General features: G+C 39.2%; 1 protein-coding gene and 1 long non-coding RNA gene across 2 annotated transcripts in view; one reads left to right on the forward strand and one right to left on the reverse strand.

Moving 5' to 3' along the window:
- The window catches only part of TET1 (tet methylcytosine dioxygenase 1), a 58,380-nt gene extending 47,442 nt beyond the window's left edge, over positions 1–10,938 (forward strand). The window contains 2 exon segments of the mRNA XM_010714280.3: positions 4,212–4,551; positions 9,659–10,938. Of these exon segments, the coding sequence (XP_010712582.3) occupies positions 4,212–4,551; positions 9,659–10,800 (1,482 nt within the window). The 3' untranslated portion in view covers positions 10,801–10,938.
- Positions 10,362–27,156, reverse strand: LOC116216880. The gene is made up of 4 exons (XR_004160479.1): positions 26,823–27,156; positions 20,801–20,872; positions 14,223–14,335; positions 10,362–10,450 (listed from the first exon to the last, which is right to left on the reverse strand). It is a non-coding gene; the product is annotated as an uncharacterized LOC116216880 (long non-coding RNA).
- Positions 27,157–27,162: the final 6 nt, after the last annotated feature.

The raw sequence follows: 27,162 nt of genomic DNA on the forward strand, positions 1-27,162 counted from the left end.
CTGGCAGCAGAACCATGTAGTCAGTGTCAATCAGCAACTGCCCACAGACTTCCTCTTCTGTTTTTTCTCTATTACATTTTTAAGAAGATTCTCTGCTCCTGCAGTGAGTTACCGTATTTCTGTATTTACAGTTCATCAAGTTATCACTGCACGTAGGTCCAGGCCTTTGCAATAGTGACAGAATGTGTCTGGCATTGGTTAATGGCTGCACGTTGGATCATGTCCATGCTGCTTTGTGAGCTACATACGTGCTTAGATCCTTAAGCTGGTGGGTCAGATGATAACTGATCAGGGGAAGGGTAAACCACAACACTTTAAGGGAAGGACTTTTGTTGCTCTCTGTACTGTGAAAATGGAGAAATGCTAGAATTTCTCTCCAGTAATCTGTGAGCTCCCAGAGAGCGGGGTAGTGCGCCACGTTACAGCACAGCATGGCAGTGCCACCTGATGTGTGTGAAGCCAGCATCTGCTGTTAGCTTAGCCTCAGGTGGTCCAGGGGAGAAATGTCTGGCGTTCTCTTTGCTGACTCTGGGATTTACACAAGCTTGTTCAGGTTATAATGAGCCAATGAAGTGGTGGTTTTTCAGCTGTAACAGAAAAGAAAGCAAATCTGTTTGTATTTGTGATGATGAGCAGTGACCGCACATCATCTCAGAGTCCCGAGTGGCATCCCCTCTCATTTCCATCTGCACGGGGGAATGAGTATGGGAAATCTGATTTTCATCTTTCAAGGTTACAAGTGCCATTTGACTGCTTTTGCTACATCTTGAATTTAAAACATCTGTTCTTACAACACAGTGGAAAAGGCTACATCATTTCTGCATGTGAAGTTCAAGAGGCCGAAGGCAGATCAAAGTGGCTTAGAATTATGCATTCAGAGTTGCGTGGCTACAGATGTGTAGGAAATTTCACAGAGTTCATGGGTGCATTTCAGTGGGGAAAAAAAGTCTCATGAATATGCAGGTTTTTCCATGACATCACAAACTCCAGCATTAGGCCTGGGTTTGATCACCAGGCGCTCTGGAAACATCAACAAACTACCTGACCAACATTTTCTTTGGCTTTTGAGCGGCCTGGATGATTTAGCTGCACATTCTGGGAGAAGTATTGAGCCTAGCAGGACTTGCAGCTTCACTGTGTAAGTGAGGTTTAACTGAGTCCATGATTCTCTCATCGTCAGTTTTAGTATTGGGCAGTTTGCACGCACTGTCAATACTGATGGAAAATGTTGCTTTTAACTTCACAGCAATTGCTTCTTAGTGGAAGATTTTGCACGAATTTCAGTATTAGAGTGGCTTTTGAAACGGGTGTTTCACATTTGGTGGATTACTCTGCTTCAGCTGTAAATTGCCAAGTCATCTCTAGGGGCCTGAATTTGTAACTTGTCTTCTAGTAACATGAAGTTTTGGGCTATCCTCTTGCAGTTATGTCCTTCTTTTTATAATAAAATACATTGTAAGAGACAGTGACCCTGAAAAATTACATGCATTAAGTTTTCTTTTACGGTTTTTAGGCTTTAGGTGTACTGGCATTCAATTTTTTTCTGCATGATTTTTAACATTCATTAATTTCATTTTTTTTCATTCAGTACTTAATATATTGCACATTGGAGATGCCTGTCACCTCTTCATAGTCCCACCAAGATAGTACAGCCCTTATCTTCTCTAATTCCTCAGGAGTTCTTTGGCTTCCTTCTTGTTCCTTGTGATTTATATTGACCAATAACTCATTTCTACATACGGGAAGCTCTTTTACCTAGTAGGAGCTTAGATTTTCCTCTCTGCTTAGGTGCCTTCCCCAAGTCAAGCACTGCAAAAATGTACATTTCATCTACCATTGCCTCATTACAAATCAAATTGAGAGTAATACATTTTTAAGAAAAAAATCTCTTTATGAGAAAGAATAAATCTAGTAACTGCACAAGATTAGATTTCTATCAATATAACTGGTGAAATGTGTGAAAATGTAAGTTGGGTGAAGGCCTTGATTTTCAAAATAAAGAAGATTGTGTGATTTTGAATCTTTAAGATTTAGACATTTTTCAGACCAGCATATGGGTCCAGACACCGGATGGGCAGAATTTTTAACGAGTAAGAATCGGGCAGTTTTGAATAAAAATGAATGGAAGTTAGATGATTTTCATGCAAACTTCTTTTTTGTTTTTAGTTTGGAAGTGGAGGATGCACTGAGCCATATGCAGTTGTGCTCTCTGTATATCTTACCCTTTCTCCACTTCCTGAATAACTTCAAATCTGATGGCAAGTTTCAATCAAATTTCACTGAATTTTGCAGAAACTTGTCTTGGAGACTTCAGCCTCTTCTTCCACACTTTGCATTGTGAGAGCCCACTGCTGAGTGGGTGAGAGCCTGGGGTTATCCCGGCCTGTAGCCAGGAGGCACAGAGCGCCAGCAGGGCCTGCTTGCTGTCGGCTGGTGCAGTGAGGTGGCAGCAAGGTGCGGAAGGGGCAGAGATAACGGTGCTGGGATCGGGTGTGTGGGAGTGTGGGGACAAAGAAGTCCATAGGAAACCAGGTGTCTTTTGCTGCTCATGGAACAACTTGTTTTTTCTAAATCTTCCTTGTAGTCCAAAGGCTGCGCAGTAGAGGTAAGTGCGCATGGAGCAAGCACATCAGTAAATGCTACTCATCAGCTTCTAATTGTCCTTTCACCTTGCCTTCTTAAGAGCCCGTCTCTCAATCCTTTTAAATGCCACCTGAAAAGCTCTTCTCCTTTGTCTGTGCCCCTCGGATTTTCTCCTTTTGCTGCTCTGCGACTGTTAAGCTTTGCATATAGCTATTTCTAAAGCCCTAACCACCACTTTATTTATTTAGGATTTTTAGTTTGTGATTCTGTAATTCTATTGTGGAAATAAATCTGTGATGCTTTTATGTGAAAGCTGTGCTATATAAAACATTTGTTTTTCCTAAATTATATTATTATTTTCTCCTGTAATGTTAGGCATGGTGGCAAGATTTTGGAAAGTTGAATTAACTGGTGATATGCAGTACATTCAACCTATGCAATGACAGATGAGAATGCCTCCACTTAGGGGGAGGATCATCTCATCCTTGGATGGTGCTCAGATTCCTTTGTGTGTGTAGTTAGTGACTCCCCATGAAATAGAAGATTAACCACGCCGTGATATGAATGCATGGCTTTCTAGTAATGCAGTACGTTGTGGAAAAACGGCATTGTCCTGCGAATTTGATGAATGAAATTATTAGTGGTGATTATATAGACACATGCTTCCAAATGCCATCCCTTGGAAAGCACAGAGTGAAGCCATGTGAAGGTGGTCTGCTCTTCTGTTTTTAAGAAGGGGATTCTTTTGGTGGTTGGTTGTTTTTTTGCTTTTGTCACTAGAAAAAAAAAAAAGCATTTGTTTTTAAGGTGAAGATTTAATACTAATTAATACTAATAACTGCAACTCTAGAAGAGCTGAAAATTGTAAAGTACTGAAAAGGTCCAGCAGTGACTTGGAAAAAACTTTAATAAGAATATCATTGCAATGCATTTGGATATTACTTCACATTTTTGATGTACTCTTATCAAACTGGATCTAGCCAGCATTCTCCTCTTGGCTCCCATATCTTACAGCAACACATAATTTAATAAGAGAAAGTAGGTCAGTGGCCTGAGAGAAACCAAACGTCTGCCGGGTCTCGTGACTTTGTTACAGCAGACAGAGCTGGGACAGAGTGTATGCATGTAGACAGACAGAGAGTTAGAGCTGAGATTTGTTTTAAAAGCAAACTACAAAATAAGAAGCAATATGGATAACTTAATTTGTCAACTAAAGCTGTGTCATAGAAACTTCTGGTTGAAATCAAATTAAAATATTTCTGTGTTCATATCCCTTACTCTTAAAAAAAGATTCTGAGCATCAAGTACATATAAAAAAAATCCCCACTATATTTACAACTCAGATTATTTATGGAGTTTGGCAAATATCTTGCATAGTGTGAGCTGAGCCAAAGTTGCATTGTTCCTCTTCAAGACACAATGCCTTCACCTTATCCTTCAGGTACGGGTAATTTTTCTGCATCACCATCATAAATCAAACAAAAGACTTGTCAGATGTTTCTACTTGAAAGACCTATGGCACTGAGACTACAAAACGTGAGAAAACAATGAAGTCCAGGCTGAATGCATAAAAGTTTAAATAACTTCTGCATTCTGATTGTTTTTGTAAATGTTCCCGTTCTTGCCAGGTCTGCACGTTAACAAAGGAGGACAACCGGAGAGTCGGGGTGATTCCAAGCGATGAGCAGCTCCATGTGTTACCTCTCTACAAAATTTCACAAACAGATGAATTTGGCACTGAAGAGGGATTGGAAGCTAAAATAAAAGCCGGAGCCATACAGGTGCTCACAGCGTTTCCCAGAGAAGTACGGATGTTAGCTGAGCCTCTGAGAGCTACAAAGAAAAAGAAACCTGACACAAGGAGGACCCCAAGTGAAAAGCAGCAATTAATAGATAAAAAATATTCAACACCAATAAAGCTGAAAACTGAAGCACCAGAAAATCTCAGTAACACCTTGCATTGCTTAGGTGAGTGCTGCCCATCAAATTCTGCTGGTTTCTTCTGATATTGTGATTCACCCATCTCAGGGGAAGGAAAAGCTCTTTCATACTCTTTGTTGTTTTTCAACATACTTCCATGTTCCGCATCTTAGGGGCTAATGAACAAGTTGCAGTTGATATTCTATTGGCACAGGAAAAAGCAGGTGAAGTTTGTGGTGGTGTGTTAGCAATCGTGAATAATGATAATGAACCAGTGAAATGTTTTCAAGTCCCCGTATTCTGATAAATAATGCTAGTAGATGCATCTTGAAATACTGTTCTGGGAATGTTTATCTAAAGAACAGATATTAAATTTTATGATTTAAAAGTACAAGAACTGCTGTCTGCTTTGTATGAAAGACAATGGCTTTCTGACAATCTGAGCTGAAGAGCATTTCCTTCTGATACTTTCAGTGACATGGAGCAAGAGGCTTGCAAAAAAAAGAAAAGAAATAACACAACAGTAAACTTTTATTAAATCAAACAATACTTTTCACATTTTTCCTTGAAATACTGTCAGTGAGGGTGAGAGCTAGGTGAAAAGTATGCTTTCTGTGTTACGGGAATGTCACTATGCCCACAGTCTTCTGAAGCAATATGTGCATGTGCAGCATAGAGCTGCTCCTTGACCAAACTGCGTGTAGTTGCTGCTGTACCTTAGGTCAGGTTTTGGACCAGCATTTTGGAGAACAAAATTCTTATGTGGGGCATTTCAGTAATGAAAAGTAGAAAAGAAAGGAAGCCGTGGAGTAAACTCTGATTAGAAGGGAGGAAACAAATCTATGGAGTAAAATACAGGCTGTCTACCTTTGGGGAAGTATAGTGGAGTCTTAGTCTAACTGCTGTAATTTTAAGTTTTAATTCATGAGATACGTGGTGATAGATTTAATGTAAGGAATGATAATCAAATATATTTAGAAGAGTAGCTACACTTCCTAGGAAAAAGATTGCAAACAAAACCAGAGTCTAATTGACATGTCTGTAATTTGTAATTTGAAACTACGTTTCTCTCGGCAGAATCAGGGCAACAAATAAGGTTTTGCATGGAGCGAGATGGAATAATTAAATCCTAAGAAATTAGACAGACACTGAGTTAATCTTCGTGCAAGTTTGGGAGATGCAGTCCAGGCTCTGAAACAAATTTAAAGGTTCTTCTCAGGCCAAGGACATCATCCAACTCCAGTGCAGTGATTAATAACTTCCAGCGTGCTCTGGGTGGACTGGAAGCCTTGGAAGGATTAGAGGACTCTGGCTTTTGAAGGAGTTGTGAAATTGTTTGATCTCACTGGAAAGTTGTTATGAAACATTGAAATAGCTACCAACTGTCTACCTGCATGTGACTCTGTAGTTAGGCCATGGCGACTTTATTTGAAAAACCATGCCTTGAATTAATGGTATGCTGTCCAGAGTTTTGCAGTATGCTTTGGGAATGTAAGATTTTCTTCCCTTAAACATACAAAAGTAATTAAATAACTGTGTAAGCAAGTAAACTTCCATAATTTGTTTGGGCTTGAAATATTCAGGTAATTTAAAGAGGCTGCTGATAATAATAAGAGTGATGAAGAAATACTCAAAGGAGCAAGAAGGTTTTTCAGAGAAGGAAAAATCAGAATATGAATTAAAACATTTTGCTTCTATCATGAAAGCTTTTATCATGGAGATTGTGAGAGTGGAATCCCTGAAGATTCTGTAAGTGGAACACACAGTTTACGTCATTATTTCTGACTCTAGAAAAAAGACAACACAGTAAGGCCAAATCTGCAGATGGCACGTATAGCTGCAGATAGTCAAGATTAATAACCAAAAGCATTTATGCAGTGTGTGCTTCCTGTACAGGGCAATGGTTGAATTTCACTGTAAAGATCTCTGTTCTGCCTCGTGCTGAAAATGTAAATATTTGTAATTATGAATTTAGAGCATTATAGCATTAACTCACACATACAGCTTTTTGCTATAATAGGGGATCAGTCCTTTGGTTGATCCTTTCCATTTTGCCAACGAGAGGTGTCATTTTAGTCCTGAGAAATAATGAGACTGGCAGATTATTAGGCTCATTATGAAAACAAATCAAACAGCCTATGAGACGGAGAAGGAGCTGAAATTAAACTATGCAGCAGTCATAACTCCTGATGGTAAACTGGAAACAATTATTTAATAGTATAATAGCCCTCCCTATGAGCAGTGGGCATCAATCCTAGTCATACCTTTTAAACATTAAAAAAAAAGTTCAGGAAATAATGAAAGTAAGGAAAAACTAAATTGGGGAAGGTTACTGCCTATAGTTTTGGGTGAGCAGTGAATAGAGTACTGCTTACAGCTTCTTTAAGCACGTCAAATACTGCTGCTAAAGTTTGTCCTAACATAAGAAGAAAAGAATGCATGTATTGGAAAGGAAAAAAGTAACGATGAACAGTATCTGTACTTACTCAGTTTACAGGTGAGTACAAGAGTTTTAGAGCATTGGTTTTGCTTTTTAAATGAAAAAGATATGGAAAATATGCAGTTAGATGAGAACTATTGTACATGCAATCATTCATGTTTTAGGCCATGTGAAGTCAACACTCTTTAGTGTTGGCCTGGGGGGATTTTGGAGTCACAAGGCTGGCTATTTGGTATTGTCAATTACTATTGCCCAATATCCATGTAGTATTTGGAAGAGATTTAACCATCATTTCAAATTCAGAACTGTAATCCCAGTTAGAAAGAGAGATCCCTGTAACCTGCATGTCTTCATTATACACAGAGCTGAAAATTGAGAAGTGATAAGACAGGATTATCTTCTGGTTTTACCTAGCAGCAAAGATGATAGTGAGGAGGACCCTTATGGCGCTGAAGCCAGCTTAGGTCTGCCTGGTAGTAGAGCATGCATATGTGAAGACGTAGTCTGAATCCAAGATCTGCCAAGTCTGTTGTAGAAGAGCTGAATGTTCAGTTGGGTGCATATATCATGCAACTCCAGTCATTATCAAGCAGAGCAACTTGTAATTTTTACATTTGTGCTCATGCTGAGAGCCTTCAAAATCCTAAACTGTTACAAAATACATAGTAAAGATAAAAACCATACATCCTTCCTTATCCATCATTAGCCACATTATTCTTTAAGACTAAAGTTTAAAGATGGCAATGTTATTTTTGTCTCCATAAATACTGGCAATTCTTCTTGGCCTACGTTGGATAGAATGGGGGAGCCAGCTGCTCAGCTGCCCACAGCAGAGAAGTACTTTAGCCAGCAGATCCTGTTGGAACAGGAGGTGTTTCTGGGGAGAGATGCTATTTGAGCTGAACCTGTACTGTTTCCTCTATCCATACGTTTGAATTAACTTCTGCTTATTAAACATCTGTAATATTTTCCTCCTAATCAAAACATTCTCTGACTTTGGTTTGATCTTACATCCAAACAAATGTATAGCTCTTGGTATATTACCGGAATAAATACAGTTCTGTATCTTTCTAATATGTGTATTCCCTATGTAGAGAATATTGATTCCAACTGATGCTGTTAAATGTAGTTTCAGTGTCCCAGATGGGTCGCTAGTGGGAGTATATTGCTAAGCAAGTAAAAACAGCAAAACAATAGGAAATTCTTCACAACAGGACTTGTGACAGTGCAAGATACCATTTGAATTACCATTTTTCACATTTAGTTAAAAGTTAAACCAGTACAAAGCCCAATCCAATTTAGAAATTGATTAAGTTGTGTTTTCAATTAAAACAAAATGCACTTCCCCAAATTGTCCTTTCCCCTGAGACACTGCTGCCTCTGTTGTCTCATATCCCACCTCCTCTCTTCCGCTAACTGTGCTGCTGCCTCAATCTCTGCTCCCTTATCTGCAGAGCAAGGAGCTTCTGGCAGGCGATGGGGAGTTTGTGGACTTGCTGCCTGAGTGCTTGCTAGAAGTATATTTTCAGAAAACAGAGGTCTCTCTTAAGAGATGATGGAAAGTGCTATTCTCAAGCACTGCATTTCAAGTCTTTTGAAGGAAGGCATTGTTTTGGATGTGTTTTGTTTTGTTTTGTTTCTTAATTAAATGAAATGCTTTGAGTTTGATTTCATAAAAAAGAGTTGATGCAGTTTCCTCATGTTGCCCTCGATTACAGTATTTGTATACTAACACTTTCCCTTTTTTCCCTCATTCCTGAAAGAATATTGAAATAATATTTTTATTCCATCACTGTTAATAAATTTGTAGAATAGAAAATAGTTCTATATTTGGTAAAGCAGTTAAACATTGTGTATTTATGGAACAAAGAACAAACACTGACAGAACTGATCCTTTATGAGAATGTGGAAGAACTCAGTGATGCAGCTTTAGGGTGCGATGCAAAGCCCATCAGTCAGTGGAACTGTTTTCCACTGCTCTGTGGACTCTGGCTGAAACTTAACTCATGACCAGAATGAGTCATTTGACACAATTTTGTTCCACAAATGACCAGAATTGCAATGACCCAGGACTAGAAACTGGGAGCTGACATAAACTGAATAAGTGATCCCCCCAGAAATTTGAAATAATGATTGTTTGCCAATTAGATGCAAGACTGAGCAAATCTCACACTGCGGTTTGAATTTACCTGCAGTATGTTGCCAGATATGTTTTAATTCTAAGCAGTTAGATGCTAATGCACAAACTGTAATTCAGTAACTTCTCTTTCTGGGATGGACAGGATCTGCTAAACATGCTTTCTCCTCTAATAAGCTGGGGGTCGATCATTTTTGTTTTGCAGGCTTAGTTTCAGACATACATTTCAGCAACTACAGCAGCTACCTAAAATCTTCTGTGCACTGCTGCCTGCAAGAGGGAGCAGTGCTGAAGGTAGGCAGCAGCTGCTGGGCGGCACCTGTGTGAACTGCAACTGAGCACTGAATTGATTTTACCTGTTTATTTTATCCGTCCCTCTGTGAAATACCTTTCTATTTTATATACCAACAGTCTGGCTGGAAAAGGTTAAGGAAGTAATTCAGCAAGGTAATTATGTATGTAGTTTTAAGTTAAAAATCACCATTTTGAGAAATGTGTAGCAAGCATGAAAATACCATCAGCAGTATGTTTGTTTAACTGAAGAAAAGTACTTACACTTTGGTGTGCATTTCTTTTAGGGAACAAAGCAGATGCTTTAAAACCTGGGATAAAAACGGAGACTTCTGATCACCTCTGTGCCATGAAACATACTTCAAACACTACTAAAAATTGCTCCTTATTAAAACAATATACGGCTTCCTCCCCTTTTAAGGTGGATAGTTTACATCCTTATTCATCGTTAGCACATAAGCCTGGCATAACAGCAGTGACTAATATTCAACAAGATTTTTCAGTTCCCTACGGGTATTTCGAATGCAGTAGTAAGCAACCTCACGTGACACCTTATATTAATTGTAACAACTTTGATGTGTCTGTCAAAGATTATACTGGAATTTTGCTGAATGATAAGATGAACGGTGTGCCGCCAATTCTTCCAGAGGTCACTGCTCCAGGCCCCCCAGCCCACAAAGATCCCCCGCCCAGTATACTTGAACATCAGCCAGACAAGCAGAATTGTCAGCCTCAGTCAGACAGTTCTCCTTCTTCACAGATGATCAGCTCTTGCGATTTGTCAGTACCGTTAAGCTCTCCAGCAAAGGACGCAGTTGGAAATGAAGCTGACTGTTCCCACAGGTGCCCGGTGGAAAAGGGTAGCTCCCATCGAGAACAGATGTGTGATTTTGACTGCATTGACGAAAAGCAAAACAGTGCACTGGGACAACCGACTGATTCTGAAGAAAAAGCTGAGGAAATGTGGTCAGACAGCGAGCACAATTTTTTGGATGATGACATCGGCGGCGTAGCTGTGGCACCTTCTCATGGTTCTATCCTAATCGAATGTGCGCGACGTGAACTCCATGCTACCACACCTATTAAAAAACCCAACCGCAATCATCCCACGCGGATCTCCTTAGTTTTCTACCAACACAAAAATTTAAATGAGCCAAAACATGGTTTAGCCATGTGGGAAGCAAAGATGGCTGAGAGGGCGAAAGAAAAAGAAAAAGAAGCAGAAAGAATAGGAACAGAGAATACTGAACTGAACTCCAGCAGCAGGAAAACAAAGCAAACAAGTGAAAACAGAGAGATTTTTTATGAAGACAATGAGTTCAACCAAATTCCATCACGCAGAGCATTAACAGTAACTAAAGATAACGTAATAACAGTATCTTCTTATGCCCTTACGAGAGTTGCAGGGCCTTACAACCATTGGGCATAGGCTTTAGTATCAAATGCCTCCTCTTGGTGCAGCGTTACGCAGTGTTTCTTTAAGGTGCTGTTAAAGAACAAGTCTTGTGTCGTTTACTATTTGCTCATCTCAACCATTTTAAGGCTGAGGTAAAAAAATAAAAAAAAAGGGGGGATTTACTTCTTAAACTGTGACTTTAACATTTGGTGGTGCTCAAGCACATTTTAAGACAAAAAAAAAAAAAAAAGTTGTATAGTTTTAATACATTCTAAAAAAAGATTTTGTTTAGGTTATTAACCTTGATTGAAATCATTCAGTTTATTACCTTTAGGAATTTATATTTTGGTGCTTTAAATCAAGTCTGTTTACTACAAAAATCATTTATAGGGATTTTAACAGGTTCACATTTTATGGTGTTAAATCAAGTTATACAGTAATAGCTCTACACAGCTCTTGGTGCTTAACCACATCAAACAGTTAAAATAAATAAGCTGAATTATTACTTCATGGTGCCATTGCTTTAACAACTTCCAACCATTGCTATATAGTACAAATTGCAGAGAAACCTTTTAGAAAACCAATGATTCTTTTTCTCTAGATTTGTCCTTCCACATGAAATGAAGTTATTGGCAAAGATGGCTGGAAGTTGTTTTTAAGCTGTAAATATATATTTTAAAAGCACTTTCTATTTTTAAAATTAACTTGAAATAGTATAGTATAAGGATCATATTGTCTAAGGTTTGTGCATACTCTACAGAAGAAATCATTTTATTCTTGCTGTGTAGAGTTCCATATTGTTACAGCTGCAGTATGTATGCTAATAGTATGTGATTGTTTTTAGACTTGCCCTTTTTTGTGGAAGATTTTATTACATATAAACAACTTATAAAGTGCAGAAACATTTTATTATTTGAAAGAGAGTGTGCAAACATGAAATATGGAGACATCAATACGTGTGTTGCTATTGAGGAGTTACGATTTTTGTTTTTTTAAAGGCAGCATTTGTTACGATTTCTTTGAGCAATAAGTGCATAAATCTCATTCATTTGGAACATTATAAGTTAACGTGACAACCAAATGTTCCTAAGACCTCAGGGGTAGAATTGTTTTGGGATAAAGAATACCCCCTAGAGTTGCCTTATTCTATTCTGAAAAAAATATATATTAATTTGAGGAAAATATAAAGGAAGTGTTGAAAAAGAATAACATTTCTAATATTTAACAGCAAATTTTTCATTGAGAAAACCCATCTGCAGTGTTCACCAGCTAAGTTCAGTTTTTTTACAAAAATGTTTTGTAAATTTCTAAGTGATTTATACATTTTGAGTAGAAAAGGTTGTATTCTTCCTTCCAAGCATATGAATTTTGTTTTCCGGTTCTCTTGGAAAAGTGTCATATCATGAAATGAGTATTTGCCAAGCCAGAGAGAAAACAGGCACTCCATTGCTTTTAAATGCTGTAGCATCCCACTCTTCTTTCTGATTCTCCTCTCCTATGTATTTCCTTTTAAAACTTATTTATTTAAACAAATTACCAAATGACAATGTTAGCTAAGGACTGACCTCATCCTGCAACTTCCTCCATGAGAACAGTTCCACGTAGCCGTACCTGCCAGTCCGAGCGAGGAGTGCTGCTCAAGCCAGGCCTCCTCTCCTGGCTGAGAGCTGCAGGATCAGGGCCCAGAGACAAAGCTGTACCTTACGTCTGCCTCAGAGTCCTCCCGGCTGGGTAAACCCATGGGCTTAACGAGGTTAGAGTTCTCCAGTGTGAAAGTATACTAATAATATACTTGATGTTATTATGCTGTAGTGGTGCTGTAACAGAGGAACATGAATTTTCTAGGTCTCCTTTATTTAAAATCTAGACAAGGTGCTTTTTCCTTGAAAAGCTGAACTGTAAATGGAATGTTTACAGTTTTGGTACGAAAAGTACTTAAATGGTATTTTTAACATATAGTGCCAGTTAGGACCTTGGTGATACAAATACTTAAATACGGCCGTAGATCATTGAGACTGTTCTCCTGTATAAATGTGTACACACGTAGTGTTTGCAGGAGCAAGGTCTGAAGTAGCAATCACTATATAATGACCTGGGGTTCAATTGCACAGATTCCTGTCGAAGTTAACAAAAATATTGATGGCAGAAGATGGCTGAATTGAACCCATTCTTTGTATCTTAAGTAAAATTTGTAAAAACCGGGTATGCTGCAAATCTTAGTTCAGAGCTTAATATTAGTTCAAATAGAGGATATGAAGGGATTGTAAATAATAATAAAACAAAAACAATATTACACCATCATTTTGTACCAGCAGTTTTATGCTTCTTGACTACGTAATATACAGTATACATCAAATCATTATGGTATTTTGTGTGCCTTAGATTTCCATTTTGAAACTCGTATATTTTTAGTGAGCCTAAGACTAGTAAGAACTCCAGCTGTCCATACAGGAAGTAGTGCTGTATGTTCTGTAGCTATTCCATTCACATATTTGCTATCTGGAAACCCTTGTCCAAGACCGTGAACAATCATGTACAGGACATACTAGTTGATTGGTTTCACTGCTAGTGCTGATGGCTTTAATTTGTGTAATACAAATTGAAAATACCATTCAGCACTCCTATATGAGTAACAACTTTTCTACACAAAACAATGTTGCAGAGCCATCTACTTATCGTTAGAAATGTTCCAATTGTTGAAGTGGATCAGTTTCACTTGAATCGCCCCCAATAAATGTCCAGGTTTAACTTATGTATTACTAGAAACTTCAAGATGAAAACGTTCCATTTAAAAACCAGCAGTTTCCCTCAAAGAAATGAGAAAGAAGTGAAAGGTAGATCTGAAAGGATACCTCCAAACATAGCTCGTGGCAAGTCACTGCTCAAGTGACGGCACCAGTAGAATTTCAGCAAGTTCAGATCTACCTTATTTAAAATGGCAGTTTTGAGAGAAAAGTTTATCTTAACACAATAGTAATGCTATTAACTGATAGGTGCTAAAACTCAGAGTTACTACTTATTAAGATTACTTATATGAGAAATATATATCATCTGTACAATAGGTGCTCTTTCCTCGATTGTCTGTAATGTAACTACTTTCTCAGTGTGTATCTAACAGGCAGGTTAGCTGGCCACTTCTGTTTCCTGCTGTGTCACATAGCAGGTTGTGGTTTAAGAAGTTAGTATTTTCTATTGCTGTACTGCGGTGTGAGAAATACAACCATTTACTGTTTTTACAACTGTGTGCTATTTATTGTAACATTTCAGAATATTTATCAGCCTTGTATACAAACTATGGTTTTTGGGTTGTTTTTGTTTTGTTTTTGTTTTTGTTTTTTTGAGAAAGGTTATCATTTTTATTACAGTATTTGTCTGTTAAGATTTGTAAATCTGTGGGTGTATTGCTTTCCTTCACAGCCCACATCCCCACACTGCCACTTGCAATTTGCTCTTACCCCATAACAAAGTCCTTCCAGGATGGCTGGATCAGAAACGGGATCCAAAGTTAATGTAGATGGCTAGGCCAGGCCCACAGACTGTGCTTGGTTTCTAACAGCTGGCATTGTTCCTGGTAGGGAAAAAAAAAACAAAATGGATTCAGGTGTGGGCTGCTGGTGGGATGTGGTTGCCTTTGGATCCTTTTTCACAGTTCTCTAGCAACAACTGTCGAGACCCAACGTGGGACACATTTGATTTTCTGGGAGAGATGTTTCTCATCCCTTTCCCCATTGGGTCCAGGACCACCACCCCACCTTTACTGTGAAGAAGTGAGGAGAGAGTAGTGCTTCCTGCAGGAGCCAGTTCTGTGCGAGACACTGAGTCCCTCGTGGGTTACTGCAGTCATGCCAGACTAAATACTGAATTTAACCCAAAGAGGTTCTTCGTGTTACTGTTTGTAACATGCCATCTTGCATTACAGAACACAGCAAAAATAATTTCTACAAATATTTTAGTCACAAGATCCAAAAAGCTTTGTAAGAACTTACAGATATTAGTGACCTTCTGGCTGTAACAGTTGTATGCAGTTTTACTTTTTTTTTTGCAAGGACTTTCCAAGCTAACTCTTTTACTTAGGAATAACTGCTATTAAAAGTCTGACCTATGACAGTACATGTCTATATTTAGAACAGTAAATAACTGTAGTATCTATAGTAACACTTTATGATAAGCATGGGTAAATTACGACTTTGTTAGTACTAAAGATAATCCGTAACATACAACTGTTTGGATTTGGCTTTTTGAAAATGCCCTTCTAATATCATTGCAGCATTACTCTAAATTTGATGGGTTAAATTTGGATCTCATTTGGGTCATTGCTGCAGCCCTGTTGACTGCAATGTAGATGGATATGGGTAGAGTTGACCAAAGTCTGTGCCAACTCAGACCCTTGCAACACTTCCACAATGAATAGCTCTTGCAAGGACGGATGCAGAGAGATTTGGAACCAATGTACTTCCTGTAAAATGCAGAGGTTACATTGTTTGTAGCTCCGGAAGTAATTCCTGGTCTGTAGAGACAGTACCTTCACCTTGAGTTTCACATGTGAGCAGATCTCTTTCAGACCTGTTTTGGGATTAAGTTCTTGTCAGCTTTTTAGACTTTTCTTATTTGATAGATTATCCAATGACAAATTTTAATTGAAACCCGCTTAGTAAAATTACATCTTCATGATTTTACATTTAAGACTTGTGGTTCCATCTTGTTCTTTAATTTCCTATAAATTCCTCTCTTTGAAATCACCTCATTTTATCAAGTAGTCATCAGCTTTATAATCTTTTCTTGGAACTATATGTATGATTACTCTCTTCTACTTCCCCCTCCCCACGCCCCCCATAACTTAGGCTAACAGGAAGAAATAACCACACCTTCACATATACAAAAACCAAAATTGCGTGTCTGCTTCTGACTTGCTATATGTAACTACAGTTGTATTCATTCAGTGTTAAGTGAACTCTCTTTCAGGTCCACTGTGGCCATTAAAATTCAAAGTGAGGTCTTTGTGATGCATCTTCCATAAAACTGTTGGTGTTTTATTTCTTCTGTGTGAAAAATGTCTGCCCAGCTGTGCCCTGTGATCAGCTCTCTTAAGTAATTTAGGGATAAAGAACAGTCCAATCACATGTGGAAATACTGTTTGGCTTTCTTAATTTTTTCAGGCCATTTGACTTTCAGGAGAAAGTGAGAAGGAATATCTTACTTAAAAAAACAAAACAAAACAACACAACTGCAGAGAAAGCTTGTGTTGACTGTTGTGACACCATGGTACTGCACTGCAATCTGCATTGCAGCACAGTTTCTAACCAGTAAAAGGACGTGTCGTGTCCCCACAGCTGTGGATGCATGAACGCATTCATCCGCTTCCATAGTTCTTCTGGGGACAGTAATTGTTGCTTTGTTCTCTGCCTGAGTATATTTGTTTGTTTAAGGAACAATAACAGAAAGCAAAAAACAAAGAGGAGGGGAGAGTGTTGGTCAGTGTGTGTAGTCAGCCATAGGCAAATAGGTAGTGGGTACAGTACTTCTGAAATGGCCTTTTCTGTTCACATGGTGTGGTTGCTGGGGTACTTCTTTACACTGACCCTTATTTTGGTGCCTCTAATTTTAAATACAAAAGCTTTTCAAAGTCCATGTTACATTTATGTCCTTCTTTAACATGAAATAGAGAAGCTGCTTAGTGGAAAAGTACACAAATTGGTTTTGGTGTCTTCTGCCATGATCTGATCCTTAGTCAGCTTTCACAAGTTGTCCACGTGGTGCTTGAGTATGTTGCTGCAAAATGTAGAGATTTACCTTTGAGGTTTTCTCAGAGACCAAGGATTTCTAATAGTAATGTCTACTCAGGTGCCAGTAAACATAGAGGTCATTTTTTTCTTCTAAATCTTTGAAAATTGATTTAATGTGTATTTTATCATTGTCCAATTGAAACACTTTTAGTCATGTCCAAAGAGTGAGCTAATTTTTTTTCTTAACACTTTACATACCTGCTTGCTAAATTTAGACAGTTCTCATGGTAATGCTGTGTTATTTCCCTGAGGAACACTTCATGTGATCAGTGTCAATGGGTAGGCACTGCTTTCTGCCCTATACAGACAGCACCAAGTACTACAGGCAGCTTTCTCATCCCATGGTCTCTTTATGGATCATCTGTTGCCACAAGCTGTCGGCCCTAGATGATGTTATAATCAGCTGCCAAATGCTTCAAGCACTTCCAGCTGCTCCAGAAGTCCTTCCTATCACTCTGCAGATCTGCTTTAGTACTCAGCAGCAGGAGTGCAGATGTCAGCCTGCCCATGCAAACTCCCCCACCTGCTACTGCTTTGTATGTTAGTCATCCAGCCTTCATCTCAGGAATATCATAAGAATTTATTATTCTTGTGACTGTTCCAAACTCTGTTTTCTTCATTCACCTTTTATTCTGTATAAGGTAGTTCTATTCTTCTAAATTCATGTTTTGTCTTAGAGAATTCATAATATTGCAGTTGGATACTTTTTCATTCCAAGGAAGAAAGACATTTCAGAATCTTTCACCCATCAATGTTTTCTTGCTTTTTACATATTTTTCCAGTTAACTTCAGATCTCTTGCTGTAGTTGTTATGCTGTTGTTATGCGTGCAGGCAGCTAAAAAAACCCTTTGCTCACAGCCCTCACTCTCTAGAGTGGCAGATTTTTCTTCCCGTTGCTAGCATGTCTGTGAAGTGAGCCCTCTTTTCTTCCAAGTTACTCTACCAACTCTGTCCAGGCCCTCACACAAGGTCTGGCAGACCTTGCACCATCATAAGAGGAGTATTTCTTTACATCTTGCAGCTATTTTCTTGTGCAGAGGTTAGTTATCATCCTTGTGAGAAACCCTAGTATTGTGCAAGTGACATGCCTTAACTGCCAGGACTGCTTGGAAAAAATAAGTTGAACAATAGATTTTTTTTTTTGGTACTTTCTCTGTAACAGCAAGTGGAACTGATTGAGCTTGAGCAGAAAATAATTACATAGTGACTGCCTTTTATAAAAGGGTTATAGGGATGTTGCCATTGTCTTTCTGAGATTCAAAGGCTTTAGGATTTTTTTTCCAACCCAGTTCCCCAGTTCATCCCACTGTTATTTATGCTGATTCACCACGTATTTGTGACTTCAGCTTGTAAAGATGAAGATGCTTCTTAATGCTCTTTTCTGAATTCTTCTAAAACAGCATATTTTCTTTTTTCTACTGGACCATTATATATGTCATTTTTCGTGGGCAGTTATATAAAAATGCTAGAATCTTCCAACAGTGTACTTGCAGTGAGTGCAAGATTAGGTGCTAAATGACTTACATGAAAGTGACTTGCTCTGTATGGTGTGACAACGCTGTATTTACCACTTTGCACACCCTTGCAGCTTTCCTCATAAAATGAGAAGATACAGGCTGTAGATCTGAAAAACCTACACCTGTAAGTTTGGACAGATTTGTCAGCTAACCTACAGAGAGTTACCAGTTTCAGCAGATGAACTGAATTCCAAAGAAGTGCTGCTGCAGAGGTGTGAGGGAACAGCGAGTTTGATGTTCAGTATTGCAATTGTTGCCACGGAACATTTTAATGCTGTTGTGGAAAGTTTTGTGATCTTATTGATATTTTACATGTATGTCTGTAGTTTTATTATGTTGTAATGGAAAAGGGTCTAGGATCTGGGAATCTTTTTTTAAATTAAGAATGAAGGATTTGATTCTCCTTTATACCACTGTCCTTTGCACCATGTTAAAAGGACAGAGAGACTGTAAATGGATGCCCACTGAGCTTACATCCTTTGGAGAACCCCATTATACTGAGTGTGGTTAAAAGGTCATTAGTATAAATTGAAACTGTTACCCACAGATGTGTACAACTATGGGAAATCGATGTCTTGATAGCCCTATTTTGTACATACTGGCCATTAACATCCAGATTGTTCTCAGCTTAGAAATACAGGCTGAAAAGAAATTTCTCTGACCTGTTTTGTAATGAACATTTAAAAATTTGTTTACATTGGCTGTGCATTTCCCAACCTTGTCTACAAAGAGAATGTGATAGATTTGTACCTCAAAATAATGACCTGGCCAGAAATCACATGGAATTGTCAACAAGACTATTTCTAAGCTTAGACAGTTTTTCTTAAAATGCTTCCTTGCTTTTATTGTATTTGAACCTTTTACACAGTTACATAAAATGGGGTTGTGAGAGTGTACCGCAGTCCATGCCTTTCTGACTTAGTCCCCAGCAGGGTATGTGGTGCTGTCTGATGTTGCCATGCTGGGATAAGTTTTGAGAAACAAAGCTAAAAGCCAACGTTCTCTGAGTCCCCACTGTGTGGCATTGAAACTGCTGGCACTGCCCTGCTTGCTTGTGACATACAGAGCTTCCCTTGCTGCCAGTGGCAATGCCATCCCCCCTACCCTTGTGACAAATATTTCTCTTTCAAAAAGATTTGAAGAAAAAAAACCTTATATTTTCATTTTTTTAATTTCTAAAGTGCAGTGATACTGCAGAGCCTAACAAAAAGAGATTCCGTGCTAACTTTGTGGATGCCAGATCCATGCGACAGAAAAGGCAGTGTCTGAACATCACAAATCTCTTGTCCTGTGAACAAAAAACAACTGCAGGCAAGAAAAGCAAATATCAACACCAACACCACTGAAAGAAACCCAGTTCTAACCAATACAAACACTGAGATGTTTTCAACTTCAACAATTAATCAGTCTAAGGCAATTTGTTCGGTTTAGAAGAGACAGCTCTTCATAATGTGACAGTATTATACCAGGTCATAAATGTTGTTCAAAATCTGCTATCATAAAAGCATTTCTTTTTAAGGACACACTGTACCAAAATGTTATGGCTAATGAATTCTTTCCTGATTTAAAAAATCAAAAGATTAACAGTATGAAAAAAAAAAGAAAAAAAAAAAGTCAGTATTTTCTGTCTTCTGTCCTTCTTCCTATCTCTTTCCCTGTTTTTCTTTCTCTCTTTCCTTGGGATGCATTTGATATTTATTTTTCAACTTCGAGGTTTTGCATTATTTCATTTAACAACCTACTGTATTTAGATCTGAAACATAACTTTTATAAAGCAAAAGATGATGTACAGGGAGAAAAAAATCAGAAAGAAAAAGCACTTCATTATGTCACCGTATCTACAGGAAAAAGTGTAAAAATTACTTCTTTTCTCAAGAAATATTTGGGGCCTGATTCTTTCCTAGTATAACTGAGCATAGCTTCATGAGAGTGGTGGAGCTCTGAAGAGTTACACTAGCTGAGAAACTGAACCTTACAATCTTTGCAGACAAGGGGACCCTTACCAGCAGTACTTGAAGACTTGTGAGTTGTGACTGCATGTTACTTGAAAGATCTAATTAAGCTACGTTTTTTGGTGCAAGCAGTTGTTGTACATGATTTCATGTTTATGTAGCAAGATGCATTGAAATGTTGATACTAGTATTGAAACATACATGTAAAAATTGTTGTTGTGGAAATTGTCTGTTCTGTTCTATTTTTCTTGTGTGTCTCATCTGTTTAGAACGTAAACTTTCATTTTTTTTATTGTCCTAACTGAATAAGGCTAAATGAATACTGTAATTGAAAATATATTTTAAATCTTGTCATGAGTTTTTAAAAAGACTATTACAAATTGTATCATTCCTGATTACACAGAACTTTGTGGGTGGTTTTAAATAAATTTTATACTTCTATTTTGCACTTAGTCGTCTAATTTTTCTTTCCTGAAGTGAAACATAAACATTCTTGTAAAATGCTTTGAGAGGGGGAAAAAAAGCTGTTTTCCCAATACAAAACAGGACAAAATCATACTGAAGTAACTGAAGATTGAAAATTTATACCCTACAACTTAGAGCGAAGTTAATGCCCTTCTTCATAATGCAGAATAAAAGTTATACACTTATTTGTGTGTGTGTATATAAATACCGAAATGTATATATGCATCTATAATGTATAACCTATTGTTTAGCATTTAAAACACGTATATCACTCAGCTGTCTGGTTCCCTCTGTTGTTTGACTGCCTTTCCTTACCTGCCACACTGTTCTGTCCCACGCAGGGCCATACAGTAATAGAAGCTGTCAGAAAATCCTGGAACTGAAAATCTGAAAAGAACAAAACAGTTTGTGATGATCATACAAACAGTGACTCGCTATCCTACCTGCTTTATCTGGCAGAGGAAACTTATGGGGATCATTACTGCAGCTCTCTTTGGTTCCCATCCAGTGGATGGAGTCCAGTTTTTATTTGCTTCAGCTCAGAGATTATGTTATTTTTTCTCAAGACAAAACAGACTGTGGCTCTAGACAGTTTATTATGTAACATTTCAGTGTAGAACAATATGGGGGAGAAATTCTGTTTTTAAATCTGAAGGAGGAAAACAACTCTGAATGTTTGCATTTGCTTCTTTTCCTTTCCGAATAAACGTAATAGCAAAAATTATCTGTCAGCACAGTAGCCTTCCAGATAACTTGACTCTCCCAGAGGGCAGAAAAATGCTGCTATCCTCAGGTTCCAGTAACTCCCTAGCAATGTAAAATACATTACATGGCACAGCACGTCAAGTCCCTGGGAACTGAATATGGTAATCCAATAGGAAGGCCTTTACCCTGCTGTGTAATTTGTTGTGCTTTTAGAGGATAATCATTAATGGGTTTTCATAGCAACAGATCTCCCAAACTGCCCCAGTCCTTCTCCAAACAGTACTATCAAGCCTTTCAAGCAGTACGCATTCCTTGGTTTGATATTAGAGCCAGCATCTGTATAGCACAGGTGTCTAAGAATGCACAGGGAGCTTTGAATGGTACTGAAGACTTAGGAGCAGACCCAAGAACACGAGGGACAGACATGGTTGAGGAGCAACATTTTCCAGCTACTTTTCAGGTACTGCCAGCCAGCTGCATCTTGCCATGTCCTGGCATTGCTGCCACCCAGCTTGTTTCCTGTTAGAGCTAACTTTCTTTGTGTTATAGAGCATATTAACTACAGAGATCTTAAAACGCAGCTTCCACCCAGAGCTTGTGCGAACAAAACCAAACCTTGCCGTCTGTTTTTGCACAATGATGACTCTGACTCCCTTCATCTGAAAAATTCCTTCGGGAAAATGAAGCATTAATCCTGTGTTTCTATGGCAGATTCTAACTCCCTTCCCTCATAGCAGGAAGCCTTGTTAGGGTCAATCTGAGTCACAGCTGCTCTGAATTCCAAATGGTGAGATCTGTTGGGCTGTTGTAAATTACTCTCTTCACGGAGGGCAAGAGGCTGTAAGTGGCACAGGTGTGCCATCACTTAACCACCCTCACCACAGGCTGCAGCTCTTGAGAGAGCTGGCTAGCAACATAGTCAAGGGAAAAAATAAAAGGAGGGAGTCTTCTCTCTGCTAAGGGCACGTCAGAAAGCCTTGCAAGTGCCAGAGGTTTTGCATCTCCCTGAGGAATAAGGGCAAGCATTCCCTTCGAATGAAATGTCTACTGCCTGATCAAAGTGAGTGCAAACCAGAGCCTAAGTCCTTCTCCTTTGCTCCCTCACGCTGAAAGAGGTGCTGCTGGAGGCTGGTGCTGCACAGGCAAGTTCTGAGCATGTTCGCTGTTCTTCCTGTGAATTGCAGCCTGTGTGGCCCATAGCAAGCTAGACCTCTGAATCTCTGCACTGTGCTGCACCACACTGTGTCTGCCTGTCCTTCAGATCAAAGGCCTTTGCCTTGCTGTGGGAGGAGGCTAAATACTGTGGGCAGTACTGGCAGGTGAGATCCTTCTGATTGAAGTCAAATGTTAACCAGTTAGATATAAAGCAAGTCATAAGATTTGACTTTAGTTAAGACATTACTTTACTCTTAAAAGATGTGGCTACACTTTTCCAAAAGAGATTTCCCCCTTTTGCAAGAGCGCGTTTCTCTGGAATTTCAGCACTAACTATGATTATCCAAAACAACTTTCAAAAATGTCCTTCTAATGTATCTTTTTAATCATAGGAACACTGTCTGTTTTGCTTTAATTTTGAAGTGTCAGGTGGGGTTGTTCATAAGAAAAATATTGGGAGAAGATATTTAGTTGCTTATTTAAGATAACTGACAGAGCATTAGTTCAGCTGAATGAAAGCCAGCCTCTCACAGACTGACAAAACAGCTGCAAACACAGACCTCGCAGATCTGTGTGTGGGATCTGAGTGTGGCACTGAAATGGCAACACAGCAGCCACTGGACTGCTGGTGAGCCGCCCTTCTAACACGGCGCAGAGCTGGCATTTCAGCTGCACTTCACCTGGCCAATGCTGTCAGTCTACTCTCTCCTCTCATTTCCTCAGATCACCCTCTAAATGTTAAGAGTTTCATTTTCTTATTGTTGCAGAAACACGTTCAGCTCATGATGTTTATATAACTGCAGAGGCAGCCAGCAGCTACAGCTTTGGTAACAGCTGGGCTCTGTTGAATAGCACCTCCTCTGTGCTGCTGCTGCCACGCTACAGCAGCTCTGTAAAAGGCATTCTTCATTTCCACCTAAAGAGCCCCCTTCTTCCTGGGGGCAGCACTACCATATTAACAGACTAATTTTTATACATCATTTTTACCTGATTTCAATTTTTTCTCAGCACCATTTCTCTGAATGTTATTATTTCATAATTTAACTCTAGCTGTGGACACGGCTATGTCACAATGGAAATGCCTTCAGCTGTGCTAGGCATGTTTGTGAATGGAGCCAGCCTTGTTTGCAACCCTATCGAAGCAACAGTAACAAACCTGTTGTGGTGTGTCTTCGGAAACTATTTGTATGAACTGTATCACCCACATTGCAGGGTGAAGTATTGAGAACTGAGTTCTATTTACATAATTCTGCAAAATTCCAGCAGCCATTATGTGCCTATCTGAGAGAGAATTCCAGGTAGTTCCTGCAGAGCTGACTGGGTTTCCTCAGCAAAAGCATGCTGCAGCCCCTGTGCCAGGAGTGATGCTGGACACTCCACTGAGGCTAAATTAAAGCTATTAACACCAACTAGCCTTAATAAAAGGGTGGGGGTTTGTGGTTTTTGCTTGCTTTTTTGTTTGTTTCTTTTTCTTTTTCATGCCTGAGAAAAGCAGCCATTGCATTTACCTTCTAAGTTCAGTGTCTAACACCACATGGGGAGTTAGAGGGTTTTCTTTCCAGAAACATGCTGCAGATGAGATGTGGTAGAAAACCAGCATTGTGCTGGCTTTTCTTAGTACTTTAAGACTTTTATGAGTCATTTCTTAACTCAGAACGATGAATGTTCACACCAGAATTTACAAACAAAGCACTCAGTAGTAGTCCTAATTCTAGAAGGTGGACCTTTTACAGACTCACCTCCTACTGTTTTGGCAACGTGAATAAATGAGGACCAAGAGATAAGATTCTCTTCGTTGAGCTCCCTGAAAACATGATCTCTAGTTGTTTTACTGATTTGCTGCCTATTCCCTTAGGCAGTGAACTTTACCAATTAAATGCACTGTGTGTGATGATCCTTGTGCTCCTGGTGTGTATTAACTTCAAAATAATTAAAAGTTGTTTTATTATCTACACCAATCCATATTACTACAGTACATCTATAGTAATTCACACTTTGTCAGAAATCTGTTCTCAACTTCTTTAACTTTGTCCCATTACAACAGACCATAAAAACCTTTTTCTCTTTGCCTTGGGACTCTTAAAAACAAGCAAACACATACAGAATGTTATCTGCAATCCACTAAATCCAGTCAGGTTGATTTAATTTGATGATGTCCCCCTCGTGATTTTGAGGGGTCATGCCAGTTCCGAAACACCTTTGCCAAATCCTCTCTAAAGCAGGGAAAGACTTACAACAGGTGATTTTGTGCAAGAAAAAGCCTGTCAGTCTCTCTAAGGGTTCTAGACTACAAATGACTCCTGCAATTTGAGCACAAAAAAAGCCATTAACTGAACCATTGTTATTATCAGATATTACTGGATATCTGCAAAGGTAAAAATGTTCAGTTCTCCTAACTACATAGGACGGATACAGTCAAAACTGATTATTTTTCTGACCAAAGATAAGCCTCTTACACATCCCCTTCAATGTTTTTCTTTCACAGTTTGCACCTGAAGTATCTCAGATTAGTTCTACATGATGCAGGAAAATATCACGGTATCCCTTATGCTGCTGCATAGTGACAGCTGGTTGATAAGTATGTTATATAAGTTATTAAGTTATTTTTTATGAAGTCCACTATTTAACAACTGTTCAGCCATAATGTATTTATTATGGCATGTAACTCTCTATAAAATATCAATAATGTACAGTGATTTATTGTAGAGTAATACTGAAGCAGCCTGTGGTAGTGCAGATAGTGCCTCTGAAGCATATGGTTTATTGTGTCCTTAAAACAACCTCAACCCTGCCCATATTTTCAAAGGAAAGATGAAGTGTTATAACAGTTTCTTGTTTCATTTTATTACAAAAATAGGACTTCTGCTTTTCTAAGGCTGTCAGGTACAACTTATTTCTCAAGACACTGACAGTTATTGTTTGCAGCTGATACCCAGTGACTCCATTAGACAGCAAAAGCCCCACAGCAAATGTTCTATTTTGTGGTAATCTCATGATACAATCACAGGAAGGAGATATCTCAGGGGTCCTTTGAAGATAGGAAGGATTTACTTAATGACAAGTATATCATTATTTTTCTGTGGCTTCAACTTCTCAGAGATCTGAAGTTGGAGTCGTTTGTTTCACTAAGGTCAAATGTTTGTATCTCTAACATCAATTATAGGACTTATTTGTGTATGTGTGTCTTCCTTCACTTGACGGTGAGATACTGCACTAAATAAGAACACAGTGTGGCAAATGCTGATAGATATAAACATCAGTGCAGGTGTAAAACTTATAGCATATGCAGAACCAGCACAGTTTCACAGTCCCTGGGCTGATGGGGAAACCCCTCTATCTCAAAGCACGTCACACGTGAGGGTTTTGAACAACCAGCAACCTGCTCATTAGAGACCTGTGATATCCACATCTAAATCTGCTCTGGTTACACTCGATACCAAGATCAGCATGCTTCTCCTTGTGTGTTTGTGATTTTTGGTGCATTGGTTGTTCCTTCTGTACTGCTGAATCAGTAAGGCTGCCTGCTGTTGTCACAGTGGAAAATGTATTTCAATGATTGTGCTGTGACATACAAAGAGGTGTTGTTTCTGAGAGCTCTTTTATTGTGGATTCTTAAGAACTACAACCAGAAAACTGTTAGTTTTAAACACTTTGCAATTCACTGTTTCCCATTTAAACTGTTCCTTGTCATAACACCACGCTTTATCTTGCAGAAATGATGCAAACCCCAAGAAAATCAAAAGGAGTCATAAGTATACTCTACAGGGCAATGGCAGTATTTGCCAGCTATGGCTGCAATATGCATACATGGAAAGGAGAAAATACATGAAGCCATCCTCTACTTTAGGATGAGCTTCTAAGGTTTTCTCTGAGAGCATCACAAGGAGTTAGGCACCCTCAGATTGAAAGGCCCTGGCCTCAAGGGCTGAAGAATAGAGCTACTTTGTAACATTCTGATATTTTCTGACAAATTTCTGCTTTATAAAATGTTGCCACTCTCCTTTCCATTTATAGTATTAAATAGAACCTTTTCACCTCTAAATCCTGTTTTTGGGTCAAAGAGTACAGATCCTTAGTCAAGGCAACTGAATTTGATGTAGCTACGTCAGGAAGAGACAAAAGTAATATTTAAAATGCAGAAATACTTAAATATGAAGAACCATGCTGATGGTCAAAAGCATTTAAACTTCTGTGTAAGCTCCAAGGCAGCTGTGTCTTTGTGTATTACTAAATACGAAATGCTGAGAGGAATTGATGTGGCGGTCTCCTTTTTCTCTAGCTACCCTCCTGCAGCACAACGCAGCCCGCTGCCCCTCCAGGACAGCCCGCTTCGTGTTGCTGTCCCTCAAGATCTCGTTTTGCCCTCCAGCTCTGAGTAACACCCTGCATGCGTCAAAGTAAACTGGCTTGAAAACGCGCTATTTGCGATGATGATAAAAGACGGATGAGAGATGAGCGTTGCCCTCACACTACTTACTGCAATGGTTTCTAACTGCAAATTGCCCCAGAGCAGCTCCCTGGGCAGCCTGCTTTCTGCCACCTCATGCGCTGCCGTCACCCCGCAGGCGTGAAGCTGCCGTACGCGCCCGTGAGACGGCTCTCCTTTCTGCTGCTCTCTCAAGTGGCTTTGCCGGGCACGAATGCGGCCGGGCTGCCGGGACAAGCGTCTGGCGATGCGCTGATACACGCCAGCGGAGAAGGGACAAAGGGAACGAGCCCAACACCTCTGTACACCGCAGGGGAGGCGCTGCCCAGACCGCAGTAGCCGTTCCGCCCGCAAGATGGTGGCCCGCCGGGGTCGGCCCGCCTCAGCCAAG

The sequence above is a fragment of the Meleagris gallopavo genome, chromosome 8 (genome assembly GCF_000146605.3).
Source record: "Meleagris gallopavo isolate NT-WF06-2002-E0010 breed Aviagen turkey brand Nicholas breeding stock chromosome 8, Turkey_5.1, whole genome shotgun sequence".
In the NCBI taxonomy this organism is placed as follows: domain Eukaryota; kingdom Metazoa; phylum Chordata; class Aves; order Galliformes; family Phasianidae; genus Meleagris; species Meleagris gallopavo.